The sequence below is a fragment of the Miniopterus schreibersii genome (genome assembly GCF_964146895.1).
Source record: "Miniopterus schreibersii genome assembly, chromosome: 22".
In the NCBI taxonomy this organism is placed as follows: domain Eukaryota; kingdom Metazoa; phylum Chordata; class Mammalia; order Chiroptera; family Miniopteridae; genus Miniopterus; species Miniopterus schreibersii.
In genome coordinates this window covers 2,766,642-2,785,412 of record NC_138124.1, presented here as the reverse complement: position 1 = coordinate 2,785,412, position 18,771 = coordinate 2,766,642, and the positions used below count along the sequence as shown (strand labels likewise).

At 53.0% G+C, this 18,771-nt stretch overlaps 1 protein-coding gene across 1 annotated transcript in view; it reads left to right on the top strand.

Annotated features, from left to right (window-relative positions):
- Window positions 1-11,068, top strand: part of ALDH1A3 (aldehyde dehydrogenase 1 family member A3) — a 32,210-nt gene extending 21,142 nt beyond the window's left edge. The window contains exons 10-13 of the mRNA XM_081124751.1: window positions 5,045-5,209; window positions 5,835-5,992; window positions 6,949-7,023; window positions 9,189-11,068. Of these exons, the coding sequence (XP_080980877.1) occupies window positions 5,045-5,209; window positions 5,835-5,992; window positions 6,949-7,023; window positions 9,189-9,261 (471 nt within the window). The 3' untranslated portion in view covers window positions 9,262-11,068. The remainder of the gene's footprint in view (window positions 1-5,044; window positions 5,210-5,834; window positions 5,993-6,948; window positions 7,024-9,188) is intronic.
- Window positions 11,069-18,771: the final 7,703 nt, after the last annotated feature.

Below are 18,771 nucleotides of genomic sequence, written 5' to 3'. Positions count from 1 at the left end.
CAACAGGCTGGACACACCAAGGCTTGCTGTTTGCAGCAAATAATGCCAAACTCGGGGCCTTGCCAGGAAGGAGGTGTTCTCAGTCCATGAGGCCATGGGCCTGCCCCTCTAGCCAGAGGCCTGCCCCTTCTCTGAGCCACCAGAGTGCCCAGGAGAGAGCCTCAGGCAGAGGCTCTTACCTGGCTGGCCTCCCTGCAGAAGAGGGTTTGTCACCCTGGCTGCAGAGTGCAGGCGGGGCAGTGCCCGGAGCTGGGGGTCTCAGCCCAGATGCCCTCAAGCCCATGTGCGTTATAGGACAAGGTGACTGAGCATCAGGAGCCACAAACTCCCAGTGCGAAGAGCCCAGGGGTGTGGGCCTGGCTTGAGAAGCCAAGGACAGGATGGAAATGATCATAACCATGAGGTTTTATAACCTCTTTAAAAGGGCACATCCTGTATCACTTTCTTACTAATTACACAGCCCAGCCCATGGATAAATATTTAAAAGAGGGCAGCCCGACCAGCCCATGCATTATTGAAATGGAGCTCTGCTGCGACCCACATCGCTTGGAGCCAAAGTCCTGCCCCGGCCGTGAAGTTTTAAATCACGTGTCGGGACTCACCCGCCGGCCACCCACCCACCGCATGGGCACCGTGTGTGTTTGCCCGGGAGGCTGCGGATCTGGGCACGCGTTTGGCTCTGGGGCCTTAGGAAAGTCACAAGCTCCTTCCAAACCTCAGTTTCCTCGACTGGAAAATGGGAGTAATCAATGACTGTGTGGAAAATGTCAAGGCGCTGAACAAGTTTGTATTTTTTAAATGTTTTTTGTTAATCCTATCTGAGGAGATTTTTTTTCCATTGATTTTTAGAGAGAGTGGAAGGGGTGGGGAGAGAGAGAGAGAGAGAGAGAGATCGAGAGAAACATCGATGTGAGAGAGATCCATTGATTGGTTGCCTCTCCCATGTGCCCCAACCAGGGCCTGGGATCAAACCTGCAACCCAGGTACGTGCCCTTGACCCGAAATCGAATCCACAACCCTTTGGTGTGTGAGCCAGTGCTCTAACCACTGAGCCACACCAGCCAGGACTAATACAGGACTAAATGGCAGGCTCCCCGACCTAGGCAGGCCTGAATGGCCGCGCAGGACTTCAGGCCATTTCAATCAGGTCTTGCTGGACCTGTGGGGATGCTCTGGCTGGGGACAGAGGAGGCAGAGGGGCCTTCTGACCTCAGCGCCCACCCTCCCCGCGCCCCAGCCCACGCGCTCGTGGCTCTGATGCCACGGGACCCTGGTGGAGAGCAGCATCTCTGCTTGTGGCCAACACTCCCCATCCTGCCAGTGACACAGAGGTTGTCTAGGGGCCTTGGCTTGGTTTCGGATCGGAATCCAAACGGCCACAAGTCACTGAGTGATTTTCAAGCTGATCCAGAGGCCATGGGAAACTATGCGGGCTGATCCTGTGCTGAAGGAAACTCTCTTACCCCCTCATTATTTGTAAGCCTCTTTCCAAGGCCCCGAGCTTGACTTGTGAAGCCAGAGACCGAAAGCTCTTCCAAGGGAGCAGATCCGAGCAGAATGGGTGGCGACTTCGTTAGCTTTGGAGGCCGCTGCCGAAAGGCCTGCTCGAAAGCTCGCTTAAGCCGGCCGACCTCGGCGTGTTATTTTAGGATGCTGCTGGATTTTTTTGATTTTTTTTTTCTCTCCCAAAGTGCTTTTTCATCTACGGTAATAAGATTTTGCTCTGGAAGGACTTCCAGCTGTCTAAATAGTCCGGTGTGTTTCGTGCCTGTAAAACAGCTCGCTGACCTAGATCCCTGCTCACTGCAGGCAACCCACTCGCCCGAAGGCTCCAAGTCCCTGAGCCACGAGGCGGAAACGTCACACAGGCCACCTGATGGGGCCGATCGGGTCCCCCCCTCCGGGGCTGAGTGCAGTCTTTGACCGATCCTTCCTCCGGGGCGGATTTCTCTGTCCCAGGGCTGTGCCCGGCTGTCCCCTTGGCTTCTGTAGGCCCTCGGTCCTGCCCTGCGAGGCACTCGCTGACATCTCACGGAGGTTATTAGATTTAAACAAGGTGCTCACATGGGCCGGCCAGGGAGAGAGGAGTCGGGATGTGTAGGGTTTGCATGGGGACCCGGGACCGCCTGCAGGACAGCCGGCCGTGTGGCCTGTGGCCTGGCCTGACAGAGCCTACAGTTTGGTGAAGCTGTGGCCTCCCAGGAGGAGGTGAGCATCACACCTGCAACTTTTAAAATTTTCTTTTTAGAAGGGAAGCCAGTGTAGGTAGAGACTCCTTTTAATACGAGAGCAGGGGAGGAAAGCTGTCTCTCTTTTTTTTTTTTTTTTTTTTAATCTTCAACCGATGATGTTTTTTATTGATTTTTAGAGAGGAAGGGGGAGAGTGAGAAAGAGCAATAGGAGGGAGAAACATCCATCAGTTGCCTCCCATAAGCACCCTGACCCGGGGATCGAACCCCCAACCTGGGAGTGTGCCCTGACTGGGAATCGAACCTATAACCTTTTGATATACTGGACGAAGCTCCAACCAACTGAGCCACACCGGCCAGGGCACAACTGCAATTTTTAACCCAAGACTCTGCTGACCCAGAGAGAAGTTGAGAAAACCTTTCGTTGTTACTGTGGCAGTTGCTTGAATTACTTTTTTAAGTGGAAATCCGTACACAAGGGGCCAAAACCCAAAACACATATAAAGGCTATTCCTAGGCCTGGTTCTTACCCGTCCCTCCATGGCACCCCATGTTCTTCGTTTCTTATATGCCCCTCTATAATTTCTTTTTTTGTTGTGAACTCTCACCCTAGGATATTTTTTCATTGATTTTTTTAAAGAGAGTGGAAGGGAGGGAGGAGGTGGTGAGAGAGACAGAGAGAGAGAGAGAGAGAGAAACATTGATGTGAGAGAGACACAGCAATTGGTTGCCTCCCACACCCACCCCAACCGGGGCTGGGAATCGAACCTTCGACCCTTAGGTTCGAGGGCTGATGCTCTAAGCACCAAGAACACTGGCCAGGGCGCTCAGTGATTCCTTTAGGTGTATACAAGCACCTACGAATATGTGTTCCCATTCCCTCTGTCTCTACCCAAAAGATAACTGTGGTATCTCTCCAGCTTTGCAGCTCAGATTTTTGTCCCCTAACAAGAAACCTGAAGAGCATTCCCTACCAGTCCACGGGCACCTGCCTTGTCCTTTGTCATATGTACGTAGAGCTCTGCTGTACGAATCCCCCAGGATTCAGGCGACAGGTTCCCATGAACCTGTGGGCGGGTGGGTGTGGTCAAGCCCAATGCCACCAAGTGGGGTTGCCGGGGGAGAGCCCATTTGTCATTTGTGCCGGCCTTGCCAACTCACCTTCCTAGAGATGAGTCAGCTCCTGCTCCTACCGGCCTCCTAGGAGCTTCTCCAGCCTCACTCAGAGAATTTGGATTTCTGCCCATCTGATAGCTAAAAGCGGGATCTCGTTGGGCGTTAAGATGCATGTATCTCTTCTAATGAGTAAGGTAGAACATCTTATCGTGTGTTCAGAAGCTGTTGGTGTTTCCTTTTCTGTCAGCTGTGTATGTGTAGTTTGCTGCTGAATTCTTCACGTACTCGAGAGATTGGCTCTGTTTCTATGATACGACTTGTCAGTTTTTTCCAGTTCGTTTTGCCCTTTGGCTTTGCTCATGATGTTGTTGTTGGGGCTCTTTTTTTTTTTTTTTAACATACTCAAGTTTATCAGTATTTTTTTTGTGGTTTTTTTTTTTTTTTTTGGCTTCTGGATTTCAAGCCATTGGCTCTCCAAGATGACGGAGGCATTTCTCCCATGGGAGAGCATTTGAAACCTTTACGCTTTCATTTCTCATGGTTAAGTTTTTGATCTGCTTGGAATTTATCCTGGTATAAGGTGTGAGGTATGGATCCAACTTGGTCTTTCAGCACGTGATCCACCCTTTCGGGAGAGGACTGGTCACATGACATGTGTGGTTTATGTCCATCCATCTAATGCAGCCAATCTGTTCCTTGGTGACAGACAGTTCAAATGCACCATTGGGTTTGCTTATTTTTTTTAAAGTTGTTTAAATGCAACCACATTTTCTATCTAAAAATCTCAGCTATAGCAAACCTAACAAAGCTCTATGTCTCCCAAGGAGGAGAGTAACTAGCAGCAGGGTCATGGTCAAGAACAGGCCTCCCATGGATTCGGGGAAAAGGGCCAGTAGGGGCCGGGAGAGCACCCCCACCTTGAGATGGTCTCCTAAAGGGGTGCTCTTTGCTAGCTGGTTGGGTACCTTGCCCACAAGCTGGGCATTAGGCTGGTGGCACAGGGCACACTCTGCCCTGGAGACCCCTGGATGAGGCGCCAGACAGCGGAGCCTTTCTGCTGAGCTGGCTCCCCGCCAACCAAGGGGCAGCCCCCTCGCTTCACCTTGAGCCTCAGAAATTCAAATTTAACTGGATGTCCCGTAGTTTTCTCTGCTAAATCTGGCAATCCTAGCAGAATGTGGAAAGTGTGGAGAGCAAATAATAAGACCACTTCAGGTCTTTTTTTTTTTTAAATGTGTTTTTATTGATTTTTAGAGAGCGAGGAAAAGAGAGGGATAGAGAGAGAGAAACGTCAATGAGAGAGAAACACCATTGATCGGCTGCCTCCTGAATGCCTCCTACTGGGGATTGAGCCCAAAACCCGGGGGTACATGCCCTGACCGGGAATCAAACCGTGACCTCCTGGTTCCTAGGTTGACACTCAACCACTGAGCCACACTGGCCGGGTCTCGTTTGACTCACGAATTTGCTTAATAGCATGGAGGGGTCAGATGTGTGAACAACCCCCACGCCTGGTGAGGATAAGCCGAGCCTGTGTCCCCAGCTCTCTCCTGCTCCAAAGAGCCTCAACTTGTACATCCAGGGACAGTTGCGTCCAAAGCACACTTGCTCCGTGAATTATGACTTGGCGAGAACATTTAGGGCTAAGACAGCTGACCCTGCTGAAGGCCACCTGCCAAGGAAAGAGGCCACCACCGCCCGGAAGGCAGCCGGGCTTTCCTCCCTGTCGTGTTTTGCAGATTGACCAAAACCAGTTCGACAAAATCCTCGCTCTGATCGAGAGCGGGAGGAAGGAAGGAGCCAAGCTGGAGTGTGGGGGCTCGGCCATGGAAGACAGGGGGCTCTTCATCAAGCCCACCGTCTTCTCGGAAGTCACCGACACCATGCGGATTGCCAAAGAGGAGGTACTGGGGGTGCGGGAAAGGCCACGGCCCGGGGGGCCCGGTGCTGAGCTGGCGGGGAGGGAGCGCTGGGCCTTTTACATGGGGCTCTACTCTGGGCCTAAGTGACCCAGATGTCTTGTGAAGGGAGCGGTTTTCTCTCTGGTGTGTCTTTTTCCCTCTCTTTTGGGGTCCTTAGGAAAGCCACCTTGCCCCCCCACCTCTGGATCCCTGTACAGAGCGTGCAGAGTCTGTCCCAAGTCCCCCTTTCCACTCACCACTCATCGTCTCTAGAGAACTACAGTCCCCTTCAGTCGTCTAACACGTCTTGGGGTGGGAGGCCACTGCCACCTGTGTTTCGCCACGAATCGTGGACTTAGGGCCCAGAGCTGCCTTCAGTGTCCCAGACTGAAGTTAAACGACAAGTGTTCATTCAAAGAAACCCCGATGACAATGAGAGATCTGAGACCCAATATACGCTTTGGGTTGTGATTTCTTATTTCTGTCTGATCTTAACCCTTCCCTTGAGATTGCAGCATGCTTGCCTGTCCAGTCGTGGTTTTTTTGCACACCCAGGGTGCAACCTGCTTGGGGTGCGTGTGTTTTACCAGAACACGCCTCTCACCACCATTCTTGCAACCGATTGTAGATTTTTGGGCCGGTGCAGCCGATCCTGAAGTTCAAAACTATCGAAGAAGTGATCGAGAGGGCCAACAGCCTGGAATATGGGCTCACAGCGGCCGTGTTCACGAAAAACCTGGACAAAGCCCTGAAGGTCGCCTCCGCCTTGGAGTCGGGCACTGTCTGGTGAGGAGCGGGCGGGTGTTGTCCAGTGTCCCCAGTGGCTGGCCTCCTAGTTTCATGACTCATCGGTTAACAGAGAGCTTCTAGTGACATATCATGGGCCCGGCTCTGCCTTTGCTTTGCTGGATCCTCGAGACCACCGTCTGAGATAGGCCCCGTTATTGGCTCCATTGTATACATGAGGAAATGTAGGCACAGAGAGGCGGAGTGACCTGCCCGGGGTCACACAGCCAGCGCACGGCGGAGCGGCGCTCAGGGCCTGCCGTGCGGCTCAGGTGCCTGTGACCTTGACCACCGTGTGTGCTGCCCCTCGGATGTCACCCCCTCTGGTTTTATTTCATACTCTCATTCTAAGAGCAGCTCATGCTACTGTGAAAAGTGGGCGTGAAAATCCCTACTTCCCCGATAATTCTACAGATCATATTATACACATTTTGAAGAGAATTTTAGGTGGTAAAGATGGGCTGGGGTTCAGAGAGGCTGAGGCATAAGCCCCGAATCCCACGGGCAAGAAGCAGCAGGACTTTGAGATCAGATCTGTCCCATTTCAAAGCCCATTTTGACTCCTCTGCGCCATAATTCTCCTCGCCTTGTCATTCCCTTCCTACAAAGTGGAAAGCTTTAGACTAGGAATATTCAAATGTCATTTTCTGCTGGGAAGGATGAAAAGGCAGACGTGGAAAACACACCGTTTCCATTATTCAAACTCAGAGCCGGGCCCTGGCCGGTGTGGCTCAGTGGCTGAGCCAAGAGGTCACCGGTTCGATTCCCGGGCAGGGCACATTCCCGAGTTGCAGGGGGCACGCAGGAGGCAGCTGATCCATGTTCCTATCTCTCTGACCCTCTCCCTCTCTCTCTAAAAAAAAAAAAAAAAAAACCAGTAAAAACATATTTAAAAAAAGAAAGCCAGGTGGGTCCCCCCCCAGGTAACCGTGAGCATCTTCTCATCCCCTCTCTAGGATCAACTGCTACAATGCCATCTACGCACAGGCGCCGTTTGGTGGCTTTAAAATGTCGGGAAATGGCAGAGAACTGTAAGTGTTTCTGTCCCTATTCCTGCCAGCAGGGTGACGGGGATGTGCTGGTTCCCGGGTGGTGGCTCAGCCACGGCACAGGCGCTGACGGGCCTCCCCCTCGGGGCTGGGCTGGATCCCTCCCCTGCTCTCTCCCCCTCCCAGTCTCCCCCTCCTGCTTTTCCCCCTCCAGCCTCAGCTTCTGTGTCCCCGAAGCACCTGTCACACGTGGGGACGTCCAGTGGATTCTCACTGGATGGGTACATAGGCCAAAAAAGTGGACTTTTTGCCACATGGAGGATGTAATTACACACACACAGCCCCCCTGGCCCTCAGCAAGGGGGACGGGCTCTCTCCCAGGTCGGGCCCTGGCCCTGTCTGTCACCAGCAGAGGCCTGGGGACAGACTGTGGATGACTCCGGCTCCTTCCCTGGGCCTCTTTCGGGGTCTGATGTGACATCTCCCACTGGGCCTCCATGGTCCCGTCAGACCCACTGTGACTCCTTCCCGGTTCCTTCCTGTCCTGCCCGTTGGGCAAACGCCGTCATTTGTCTCTGACTGGCTGCCGTCACCCAGTCTGGTTCTGACAACCAGGGACCCAGAACCTGCAGAACCCCAGAGGCACAGCCCAGCCCTCCCACTGCACGAATATCAGTCTCCAAAGCAGATGTCTTTGGGTGTCGAAGCTGCTGGAAGGGGGCGCGGGACCCATCTGACTCCCAGCGTGTACTGACCCACACGGGCTATGGCTTACTGTCACCTCTGTCCCCTTCCCACTCCCTCACCCCAAATCCTCAGCACCCCCTGCCGGGCACCGAGCAAGGCCTGGCGAGTGTTCACTGGACACTGTCCGTGTGTGTGTGTGTGTCCCTCCCCCCCCCCGCCGATGAGCCACAATCGGGACTTTTCTGACTGTCTCTTTTTGTGGCCCTTGCCATGTATTTTTCCCAAGGCTTTTGATAAAGCCCTTGAACATAATTCACGAGGAGCCTGGACACGGACTCGAAAGCCGGGTTCCGCTCGCAGTTGCCTCTAACGAGTGTCTTGGTGTTGCAACAGCCGCCCCTTCCCCCCCGGATCGCCGTCCGGGGGATTCCACGGTTTTCCCCTCCCTGCCGCCCACCCACGGGCCTTGGGGACCCGATCCCGGGCCGGCCTTGAGATGAAGCCTGCAGTTCCCCCTGCTCCGCTGCTTTGCTCAGCAATTTGTTTTGCTTTGCAATAAAAGTAGCACAGTAACAACCCCCCCCCCCCGCCCCGACGGGGGAGACCCGGGCAAGTCCGGGGTCTTTCCACCCTCTGCCACCCTCAGTCCCGCCCATCAGTTATTTATTCCTTTTGTTCATTGATTCGCTTGGCGAATGTTGATTGATCACCTTTGCTGGGCCAGGTGCCTGCTAGGCCCTGAGGGGGCTGTCGCCAGGGCCTGTCCCTCCAGCGTTCTCGCCGGGGTCCCTTCCTCTGCTGTGTGCTTCATGCCCAGGAATTCACCTCTTGTTCCCCTCACCCGAGGATATTTCTTCCTTTGCTCTTCAGAGTGGAAGGGAGAGGGAGATAGACAGAGACATGGATGCGACAGAGACACATCGATTGGTTGCCTCCCGCCTGCTCCCCAACCCCCTGCAGAATCGAACCCAGGACCCTTGAGTCCAAGGGCCAATGCTCTAACCACTTAGCAACCCAGCCAGGGCCCGCCCTTCCTTCCTTTCTTTCTTTCTTTCTTTCTTTCTTTCTTTCTTTCTTTCTTTCTTTCTTTCTTTCTTTCTTTCTTTCTTTCTTTCCTTCCTTCCTTCCTTCCTTCCTTCCTTCCTTCCTTCCTTCCTTCCTTCCCTCTTTCTTTCTTTCTTTCTTTCTTTCTTTCTTTCTTTCTTTCTTTCTTTCTTTCTTTCTTTCTTTTTTTTAATTTCCTTTATTCTCTAAAGGCAAACCCTAGTCCTTCTGAATATTTTCAAAGCATCACGCACAAAAATCTTGATATTGAAACTCAAATTACACACCCAGTTGCTTAAACTTACTGATGGCGGCACAGCCCTGCCTATTATTTTATGACATCATGTCATTTTGACCTTTCGCGTAAGTTCCAAACTGCCCGGCAGGTCCTGGGGCACCCAGCTTTAGAGCTCGGTCCCCGTGGGACCGCCAAGTGACACCCCCGCTTCACATGCCCCTCTCTCCTGTGACCGCAGAGGCGAATATGCGCTGTCCGAGTACACCGAGGTCAAAACCGTCACCATCAAACTGGACGACAAGAACCCCTGAGGGCCAGGCGGGCTCTTCCCTGACATCTGAAGGTGGCCCGTGAAACCTGCCTGAGAAAAACGACATTGCTGACCTTCCTGGCCCCACTTTTCTTCTGGAGACCTTCCATCTACTGGATGGCAACACATTTTAATTTCCTCTCGCAGCCCTGTTTCATTGCCCAGTTCGTTGGGGGGGGGGGGGGGAGATTGCAGTTCTGCCCGGGGGTGGCCCTGCTGGGCATGTCCAGCTTCCCTTTTCCACCAGGTCCCCTGGGACAGTGAAGAGGCTCAGGGCGTTGGCGACAGGAAATGGTATTTGAAGTATCCAGCAGTCGCTTAAAAATGCTATTTAGAGAAACCTCCCTGTATGCTCTAGAAACAGGGCCCTGTGCCTGCGGGTCCCTCCGGGTTCCCTACCCACAGAGCAAGTCCCTCTACCGTCTAGTTGGAAAGGGACAGCACTCACTAAGTTAAAAAAAAAACCACACAGAATTGCGAGGATGCAACGTGGGGAGCTCTGGGGAAGCAGGTTCCGTGGAAGGTCCCCGAAGGTCTTGGGCGTGAAGGGCGTGGGTCTCCAGGACAACGACATCTTGACATTGACCTTGGGATTCAGCTTCAAACCAGCACTGCCTTTGGAATATGCCCGAGCCACCGGCCCAAAGAGCTTATCGAAAAAACCGATGTCACACTGTACCTTACCCAAGGCACTTTCTTAGGCAGAGAGCATGGCTGGTGTCGCTGTCACCGCTAAGGAGCCAGTTCCCTGACCCAGCAGCAGGGCAAATCCGAGTGTGATTAAGTCCCAGGTCTCACAAACCAGAACCAACATTTGCTCTTACAAACTAGGTGTCTCTGCCACTCGGATTCGTGGTCAGTGGGCCTGTGGCTTCCAGCCGGGTCACCCCGTTTAAATGAGCAAAACATACCGAGCTGGAGCGGCTGCTGTCCTAGGAGCCCTGGTTTTTTCCGGCCCTACCTTGATATCCAAAAGCATGATTAATCGACAAGGAACACCCAAACCCCACGGAGGAACTGGGGCTCCTCCTAAAGCGGCCTGATTTCCGTGCCTACGGCTTGTGAGTTTTTCATTTCCTCTTGGTGCAATTACAAGCTTGAACTTGGAGAACAGAAAGTATTCCCGTATCGCTTTAAAAAGGCCAAACCCAACCTGAATTGGGCTCTTTCATGAATCGAAAACAGATTCTTTGACTGTTACTAGCTAGTGCTTTCCTGATGGTGCTTATGTTTGAGAATTAAATTATGTTTGAGGATTAAATTGGGGGCAATAAAAAAAAACGTAGGTCTATGTCAAATGCTGTGTACGTATAAAGTCACATATGAAATGGGGTTACCATTCTTGCCAGAAAAATGCAGAACACCATTCACCGTCTCCCAGCATCAGCGAGCTCGTATCCCTTACACTGTCAGCGACTTGTTAAATCAGGATTTAACTCATACACTGAATTTTCAGGATTTTATCTTAAGTAATTATAGACACTAACCTTGCTAGTAATACATTAGAGGGTTCTTACTCTTTCATTGTACAATAATACCTTTAATATGAAATGGCACGTTATTTATAATTGATATAGTTAATGTATCTTTTTATAGTTGTAAGTAAACAGAGGTGGTATATGTAACCTTCTGTAATATACTGTATTTAGAAATGGAAATCTATATAGGATTCGATTTCACTCCTTCGAAGGTTTACTCCTGTGGTATATGGTTTAAAAAAAAAATCTATTGGCCTGGGAATTCTGATCCTAACTGCAGACTGTGTTAACAATGCAGCAGCAATAAAATAAAGTTGGGTATTTGAGATACGTTATATATTTTTTTCATTTAAGGACCAAAGGCACTTGAATCCTATGGCTGACCTTTCTTCTTCAACCTTCTCTACAAAATGACTTATGAGCAAAGCAGAATCGATAATTTAAGAACAAAAGTACAGTTGGTCCATTGAATGTAGCCCGAGTGTGAAATCCACCTCCAGGCTTTGGCACTGACCAGGCCACGAGCTCAGCCTCAGAGGCTCCACACCTTAGAGAGCAAAATGTAAGCTGTCACCTAAGCGGCCTGAGTCTCTTTGTATCATTAATTAGTAAGGATGTGAGTGTGGACAACGGTGGGGAATACTGCGTGGGGACTGAGGGTGGGCGCGAGTTTCCATTCTTGTCACTTTTTTCCATGAGGACTTAGGTGTTTGGGTTTCACTTACCTTAAGTTTCTAAGGCTACAAACGAAGATGCCTCCATCACCAAGTCTTGAGCTGACAATGAGGTTGGACCAAGAACATCCCCTGTACTTGGCCAGGTCCACCATGTTCAACCTTGCATTTGACGGGAAAGTCTAGATCACACCCGGTTATTGTTCAGTTCTTGGTCAGGGCAGGTGCCTGGGTTGCAGGCTCCATCCCCAGTAAGGGGCGAGCTGGAGGCAGCCGATCAGTGATTGATGTTTCCATTTCTCCCTCTCACTCTCTCTGAAATCAACAAAAAATATATAAAAAAATAATAAAATAAAATAAAAACAGCCTGCCCTCAAGGGTCTTTATTTTTTAAATAAATAAATAAAATAATAATAAAATATAATATATATCTATTTAAAAGTCTAGTTCACTTTGACCATGCAGTGACAAAGCACCCTTTAAGAGAAAATTTGAGGGACACTTGGATTATATCCCTCGTAAGGTGTGCATGCACTTATGAATGCATTAATATATTTAGAAACCTGCAATTTGTCAATCTAAATGGGAACAGAAAATTCTAGGGAAATGACCGACTCTTTCGCCAGAGCATGATTCTCAGAAGGGAACGAACCTGGGGACACAGACGGCCTGTTGTGCGTGTGCCCGTGGGGGTGGGACCCAGGAGGTGGGCACCTTCTCTGAACCTGGACCCTTTGGAATGCCCTAGCTTCTCCTGATTGCGGACAAAGCCCTTTTAATGTCCTTGCTCCTAGCATGCAGCTGACTTGAGCTTAAGGCTGGATGATGGGAGACATTGAAAACAGCATCCAAGGAGGAATGTCTGGGGAAACTGAGCCCCAGCTGAAGAAACCCCAGGGGGGGCAGTCAACCACTGTGCTTTCAGAAGGCCGAAAGAGGGGGTCAGGGAGGTAGCTTCCAGCTCAACCCACCTTAGGAGGGGGGTCATTCCAACATGAGATACTGAGAATCCAGGTAGGAGGTGGGGCAAAAGTTAGAGGGCCACGGGTCAGCAGGGCTCGAGAAAAAACTGACCTGCAACAGCCTTCCCCATGCAAACCTGTGACTAACTCCTGCTAAAGGACAGAGTTAAGTGCTGGGATAGAACCAACTCGGAAGAGTCCACTCATGTGCCGGGTGTCCCCGGATGTTTTCTGCGTTGGAGACATCCCTAGCCCATCCCCAAGATCATTTTAAAGGAAAGTTGAGTTGCCCGCACCCCCTTGCCCCCCTTGGCCTCGACGGCTCCTGTCTGCCCCAGCGCTGGGCGTGCGCTTCCTCGCAGCGCCGCTAGATGGCGCGCTGGGGGCGCAGCCCAGCGGCGCGCGGCCGCCACGCCCTGCAAATTATTGGGGACTCTTCCGCCGCAGCAGCACTGCTGGGTGGGTTTGGTTGTTTGTTTGTTTGTTTATTTATTGTTTTTTGGGTGTTTTTTTTTCATCCTGGAATTAGCACTGCAGTGATGAGGCCGGGATTGCAAAACTGCGCCCGCGCTCTGCACGGGCGCCCTGTGGCAGGAGAGCTCCAGGGGCACCTTTTGGGAGCAGAGCCCAGCTGGCCCGCGGCCCCCTTGCCCGCCAGGGCCCCCAGGAGTCCCTCCACGTGGGACGTGTACGCGAGGTCGTGTTGGGGCCCGGCGGCTGCCCGGCTTTTGTGAGATGACAGCGAGGGGGGGGGGGGGGGTGGCGATTTGTCTCTGCTCCTTGCGCTACGTCTTGGGCATGTCCCAGCCATAGCAGGGCACGCGAGGAGCCCAGAGTGTGGGTGCTGCCAGGGTGGGGAAGCATCACCTCTTTTCCGCTCAGGCTTCTCTGTCTCCCGTGGGCCCCTGGAGCCCGCGGCGTGAACGCGCATCTGTATGACCTGCGTTTGGGAACCCGCCTCAATGGTGTGATGATAAATCGCCAACATCCTGATATATTTTATCTACATCCCCCCCTCCCCCCCAGAAAACCCCAATTTAAAATAATTCCTTAAATAGTGACATTCGTAACCAAATTAGTAAATTCAGGTCGTGGAAGAGGCGCCGTTGGCAAATATTAACGCTTTAAAGATACATATTTCTATCCCGCCCCGTGGTTGCGCACAGCGAGTGCTCCCTGTTTAACGCATTCCCTGCCAGGCTGCGCGGCCAACACGCGCTCAGGTCCGAGGCGGATCGCGGGTTTGCCGGGGCGCGGGGCCGAGGGGCGGCGGCAGCGGGGAACCGGCCCATCCGCGCCCGCGCCTGCCCCGCGCCCCGGGCGGGACACCCGACCTGGAGGGGACGTCGCGCCGGGACGGCTCGGGGGTCCCGCGTCTCCCGGGCAGGAGCGGTGAGTTTGACCAGCGGCGGCTGCGGGTTAGGGAAACTGAGGCGGGCCGGCGCGGGGCTCCCCGCGCGCGCTCCCGGCCCCGCGCGCTCCCCCGCCGCCCGCGCGCCCGCCCGCCCGCCGCGCTCCCGCCCCCGGGGCCGCAGGATTGAGGAAGTGCGTCTGGGCCCGGCCGGGCCGCGGCCGGAGCGCAGGGGGCGGAGGGCGGCGCTGCCAGGCCCGGCCCGCCCGCGTCCGTCCGGCCCGCGCGCCCGCCGCGCCGCCGCCGCTCAGGTAAGCGCCGCCCGGCCCGCGCCCCCCGCCCCGCGCCCCTCCTGGGGTCCCCGCCGCTGCCCGCGGCCGGTCCGCGTGGAGCCCTGGGCCCCGCGGCTCAGGCCGGCGCTCCCGGGGCCGCCGAGGGCGCGGGGCGACTCCGGACTCGCGGCCCTGCTCAGACCCCAGGCCGCCCGCGGGGTGGGGCGTGCGCGGGGCCCCGGAGCGGAACCCCAAACCCCAGACCCCGCGCGGGACGGGGCCGCCGCGAGGGGAGCAGCGGCGAGGACCCAAAGTGGGAAAACACGGCAGGGCGTCTACGCGGCTCCTTTGGCGCAAACCCCTTCCTTCAACTTGGAGCGCGGCCCGGCGCGCGCGCGTGCAGGGACTGAGGGTGAGTGTGCGCGCGGGTGCATGGAGCGAGTGTGCGTGCGCGTGTGCATGGGGTGAGAGTGAGTGCGCGCGTGTGCATGGGGTGAGTGTGAGTGCGCGCGTGCATGGAGTGGGTGGGCGCGGGTGTGCATGGAGTGAGTGTGAGTGTGCGCGCGTGCATGGAGTGTGAGTGTGCCCGCGTGCATGGAGTGAGTGTGAGTGCGCGCACGCCTGTGCGTTGAGTGTGAGTGTGAGCGCGCATGTGCCTGTGAGGGTAAGTGCGTGTGTGTCGGGGAGGGACTGCCCAGAGTCTCTCTGCCCAGGGGGGCCTGGCGGTGCTGGAGGCCCAGGAGGCAGGCTCCGTGCCCAAGACAGAGCCCCTGGGCCATGAACAAACGCCATCTCTCTGGGGCCTCTGTTGGCGACCTTCCTGGACCCGCCCCGGGAGGTGAGGGCTGTCGGGGACAGGGGGAGCCAGGGAAGACTGTTGGTCAGAGGGAGATGGGGATGGAGAATTTAGGGACTCCCAGGGGCCGGAGTGAGAGGGTGACTGAGAACTGGGGGGCTTCTGTGGCCAGCTCAACCTGCCCCTTCAGAGTTCAAGGCCACAAAGTTTTTCTCTCACAAACACATCCCCCTGCAGGTGTCAGAGAGGCGGGGAAACAGGTGCCTCTCCCCAAATACACTGCTTTTAGAGTTTGCCACTCACTTTGTCTCAGAGCTCCCTGGACATTTTAAGGGGACAACTAGAATATGCCTAATTTGGGGCAATGTTAACATCCAGTGCCTTTTGTGATCTGACTTAATTATATTTGTTTATGTCCTGGAAGAATAAAGAAATTAAATTTAAAACATACCCCTGAAGCTAATATAAAATAATGTTGAATGCAAACTGTAATTGAAAAATCAAATTTTTTTAAAAGAAGTAAACAAAAAAACCTATAAACCTCACACCTAATTTTGTGCCTAGAGGAGATCTTGGGGTCCCCCAAACCTCTGCATCCCCCGGGCTCCCACATGTCTGGGACTGGCCCCATCTCCAGCTCTGTTGCTCAGTTGCTAGGACTTAGCCTCTTCAGTCTGTTAGCAAGTCCTGTCGGGTTAACCTCTAAAATGTGCGCCAGTCTGTCCCCTTCTTTCTCACAGCCCACACCCCAGTCCAAGGTGCCAGCCTCCTATGCTATTCCAGTCCTCTCTACCCCACCCTACCCCCTCTGTTTGGCAGCCAGAGTGATTTTCTTTTTTAATAGGTAAATCAGACAGTGCCATTCGTCCACTTGGAAACCCTTCAATAGTTTCTCCTTGTGAGTGGCATGAAATCCAGGAGGCCTTCCCTTCACACCCCCAGCTGATCTGGCCTCTGCCACCTTGGACCACCTGGCCATTGCCCCCAGCCACCCTGGCTCATCTCCAGCGCTTGGCCTCTGCTGCCCCCTGACTCTCCATGGCCACCACCCTCTCTAAACCCAGCCCCTCTCTCGCATCCCTCTGTCTGTCCTTCTTGGGGGTCTCCGCCGTGTTCCTACTTCATCTGTATGACTCCTTTCATTACCTGGAGGTCTCCACCGGAGCTTCAGGATCAGAAACTCTTCCTAGGTGCCTGCCTTGCTCACTGCTGTATCTCTACTTCCAGAATCACCCAGGAGGTGCCCAGGTCCTACTGGCACAGGTCCTACTGATAGCGAATGGACAGTCTTAACTTGACTGCAGTCTCCTAATCCTGAAGGGCTCCTGTTCTCAAACCTTGGGTGCCCATCTGGGACTGAGAAGTACCCATTCCCCCAGTCTGCTCGTCCACAATATTTTGATGTCTGGAAGCCCATTAAACAGATTTTGTAGGCAAGCCAGGATGGGTCGAGGGATGCTGATGGTACCAAGGGATGTCTAGGACCATGGGCCCAGCATCTCCACCAGGCATTTGATTCAAAAAAGAGCTGGGTGATGGGAGCTTTTCCAATGTGCTTAACTTACAAGTGTTTTCCGACTCAGTGGTGCTGGGGATCCTTTCTGAGCCTCCTGAAAAGACAAGTGAACGCCCTGTATTGCTTCCCTGCTGGGAACTTTATAGCCGGTACTTCCCTGACCGTGTCCTCTCCGCAGCTACAAGTTCCACAAACGCATGAAGTTCACTCTTCATGGAAAGGGCCCAGTAACAACATCTGTAAAATAAGCGTCAGGTTCCGTATTTTTTTCTCTTTTCCTTTTTTATTAGGTGTTTGGGTGTTTTTTTTTTCATTAGGACAGTTATAGAGAGTTGGCGAGAGAAAATCGGTGAGGTTTTAAAATGTGTGAAAATAGTGATCATTGCAGAGAACCTCTGGAAGCCCCCTTTAGGATGCATGCACCGTAGAGAGAAAAGATGTAATTTGCAACCCGGATTTGTTGCATTGGTCTGAACCCCAAAGAAGCGTGAAGAAGCCCAGATCCGTTGGAGGGCATTGAGCAAAACTGGAGTTACCTCACCCGAAAACTTCTACCTAAGAGCCTCTGCCAAAATACAAATCATAATTGAAAACCGGCTCCAGTGGCAGAAATTCTCCACTGGTAAAGTGATTTTCAAAAGGAAACTGAAAATGAAAAGGGGAACAAAATGTACTGGGTAAAGGTTGGCCTAAAATATTTTAAAGGTTTTTTTAGAAAACTTCAGCACGTTATAGGGTAGGACACTTCTCTTTTCAGAAGGAGCGTCTACCAGCATTTGGATTTTTGAAGTGTGTTGGGTAGATTTGGTAGCTGATCGGGGGGGGGGGGGGGGGGGAGGCGTTTAGAAGCAGAGAGTGACTTCTCCTTGGTTTCTGAATGTCACTGGAGCCTGTATTTTAAAGCACAGGTTCTGTTTAGCTTCTCCCTGCCCCAGTCTCAAGTTGATTTCGCTCAGGGCCCTCCAGCACCGATATTCTGAGCTTGTTAATCAGAGGGCAGGTGGGCGACCCTGCAGGCCTCCCAGTCCCCCCTGCCACTGTTATTGTAAATAAAAACCCATCTGGCCCTGTTGTAGAAATCCTAAAATGTCACAGCAGCCCAGTGAGCTTGCCCGAAGAGGGTGCATGTCTATTTTTAATAGCTGAGAAAACTGAGGCCCTTGCAAGTTTTGCCTTGAGGTTACACCGCTGCCCCTTGGCAGAGATAATCCAAGCCTTTGAAGTTCACCCATCATTTACATGACCTTTTTTCTTTTTAACTATAAGGCCACTGCCCATTTCAGAGGGCGGTTGCTAATTACCCCGCATTTCCTGTGGAGTATAGAAAATATGCAAACGCTAACAGGAACATGTGCGTTTTGTGTGGTGATTAATACCCTTGGCGTCATGAGAGGCCTGAGCTGGGCCTGGGGCAAGCCCTCAAGTTGCTTCTGGGCATTTAATCACCGTGGCAGAATGGGCACTTATGTTGGGGACCCCCCCTCCCCAAGCTCAGTGGAAGCCCAGAGGACAGAGCAGCCTCATTAGTCTTAGGAGATGACTCTTAATCTAACTCACTTTCTCCTGGTAACTTGAACTAGTTACCCTGGAAAATTCTCCGTGGTGGGGTCTGTCCTGTGCAATGTAGGATGTTCAGCAGTGTCCCTGATTTCCACCCACTAAGCGCCTATAGTGCTCCCAACCCCAATTATGACAACCCAAAATGCCTCCAGACATTGCCCATGTGCCAGGGGCAGGCTCAAACTAACTTGGCTTCATAACCATGCCGGTGCCTCCCAGACCCCTTGTCTTTGGGGTCGTTGCCTGGTTGCCTCTCTGGAATTACGCCCCCCTCTGGGCTTCCAGAAGAGTCTGTCCTGGGCAAAGGGAAGGCCTTGTTTGTGACTATAATTGCGTCTACTGCACCCCAGTTGGAGTGGGAGCCCCCAAAGGCAGGAGCCTCTTTTAGTTGCCTTGGTGTCCCTGTGCAAGGGACAGTGAATATGTGTTGATTGAACAATCATTGGAGCCCATTGGAGCCCAGCTCTGAGGTGGGGTTCTTTTTAAAAAAAAAAAAAAATACATTTTTATTGATTTTTGGAGAGAGAGAAAGGGAGAGGGAGAGAGAGAGAGAGAAACATCGATGTGAGAGAAGCATTGGCTGCCTTCCGCATGCGCCCCTACCCGGGATCGAGCCTGCAACCTGGGCATGTGTCCTGACCGGGAATCGAACCGACAGCCTTGCGGTGCACGGGACAGTGCCCAACCCACTGAGCCACACCGGCCAGGGCAAGCTCTTTCCTTTCACTGTCCCCACCTGACCAGGTGGGGCTGGATAGATGGACTGTGAAGAGGGATATGATATGCCCAGGAGGGGAAAATACCAGGGGACCAATAGAAATACATGCGGCTGTGCAGGAAGGGATCTCAGGATTAAGAAAAGCTTTCTGATTTTCTGATTTTTTTTTTTTTTTTACCACCAG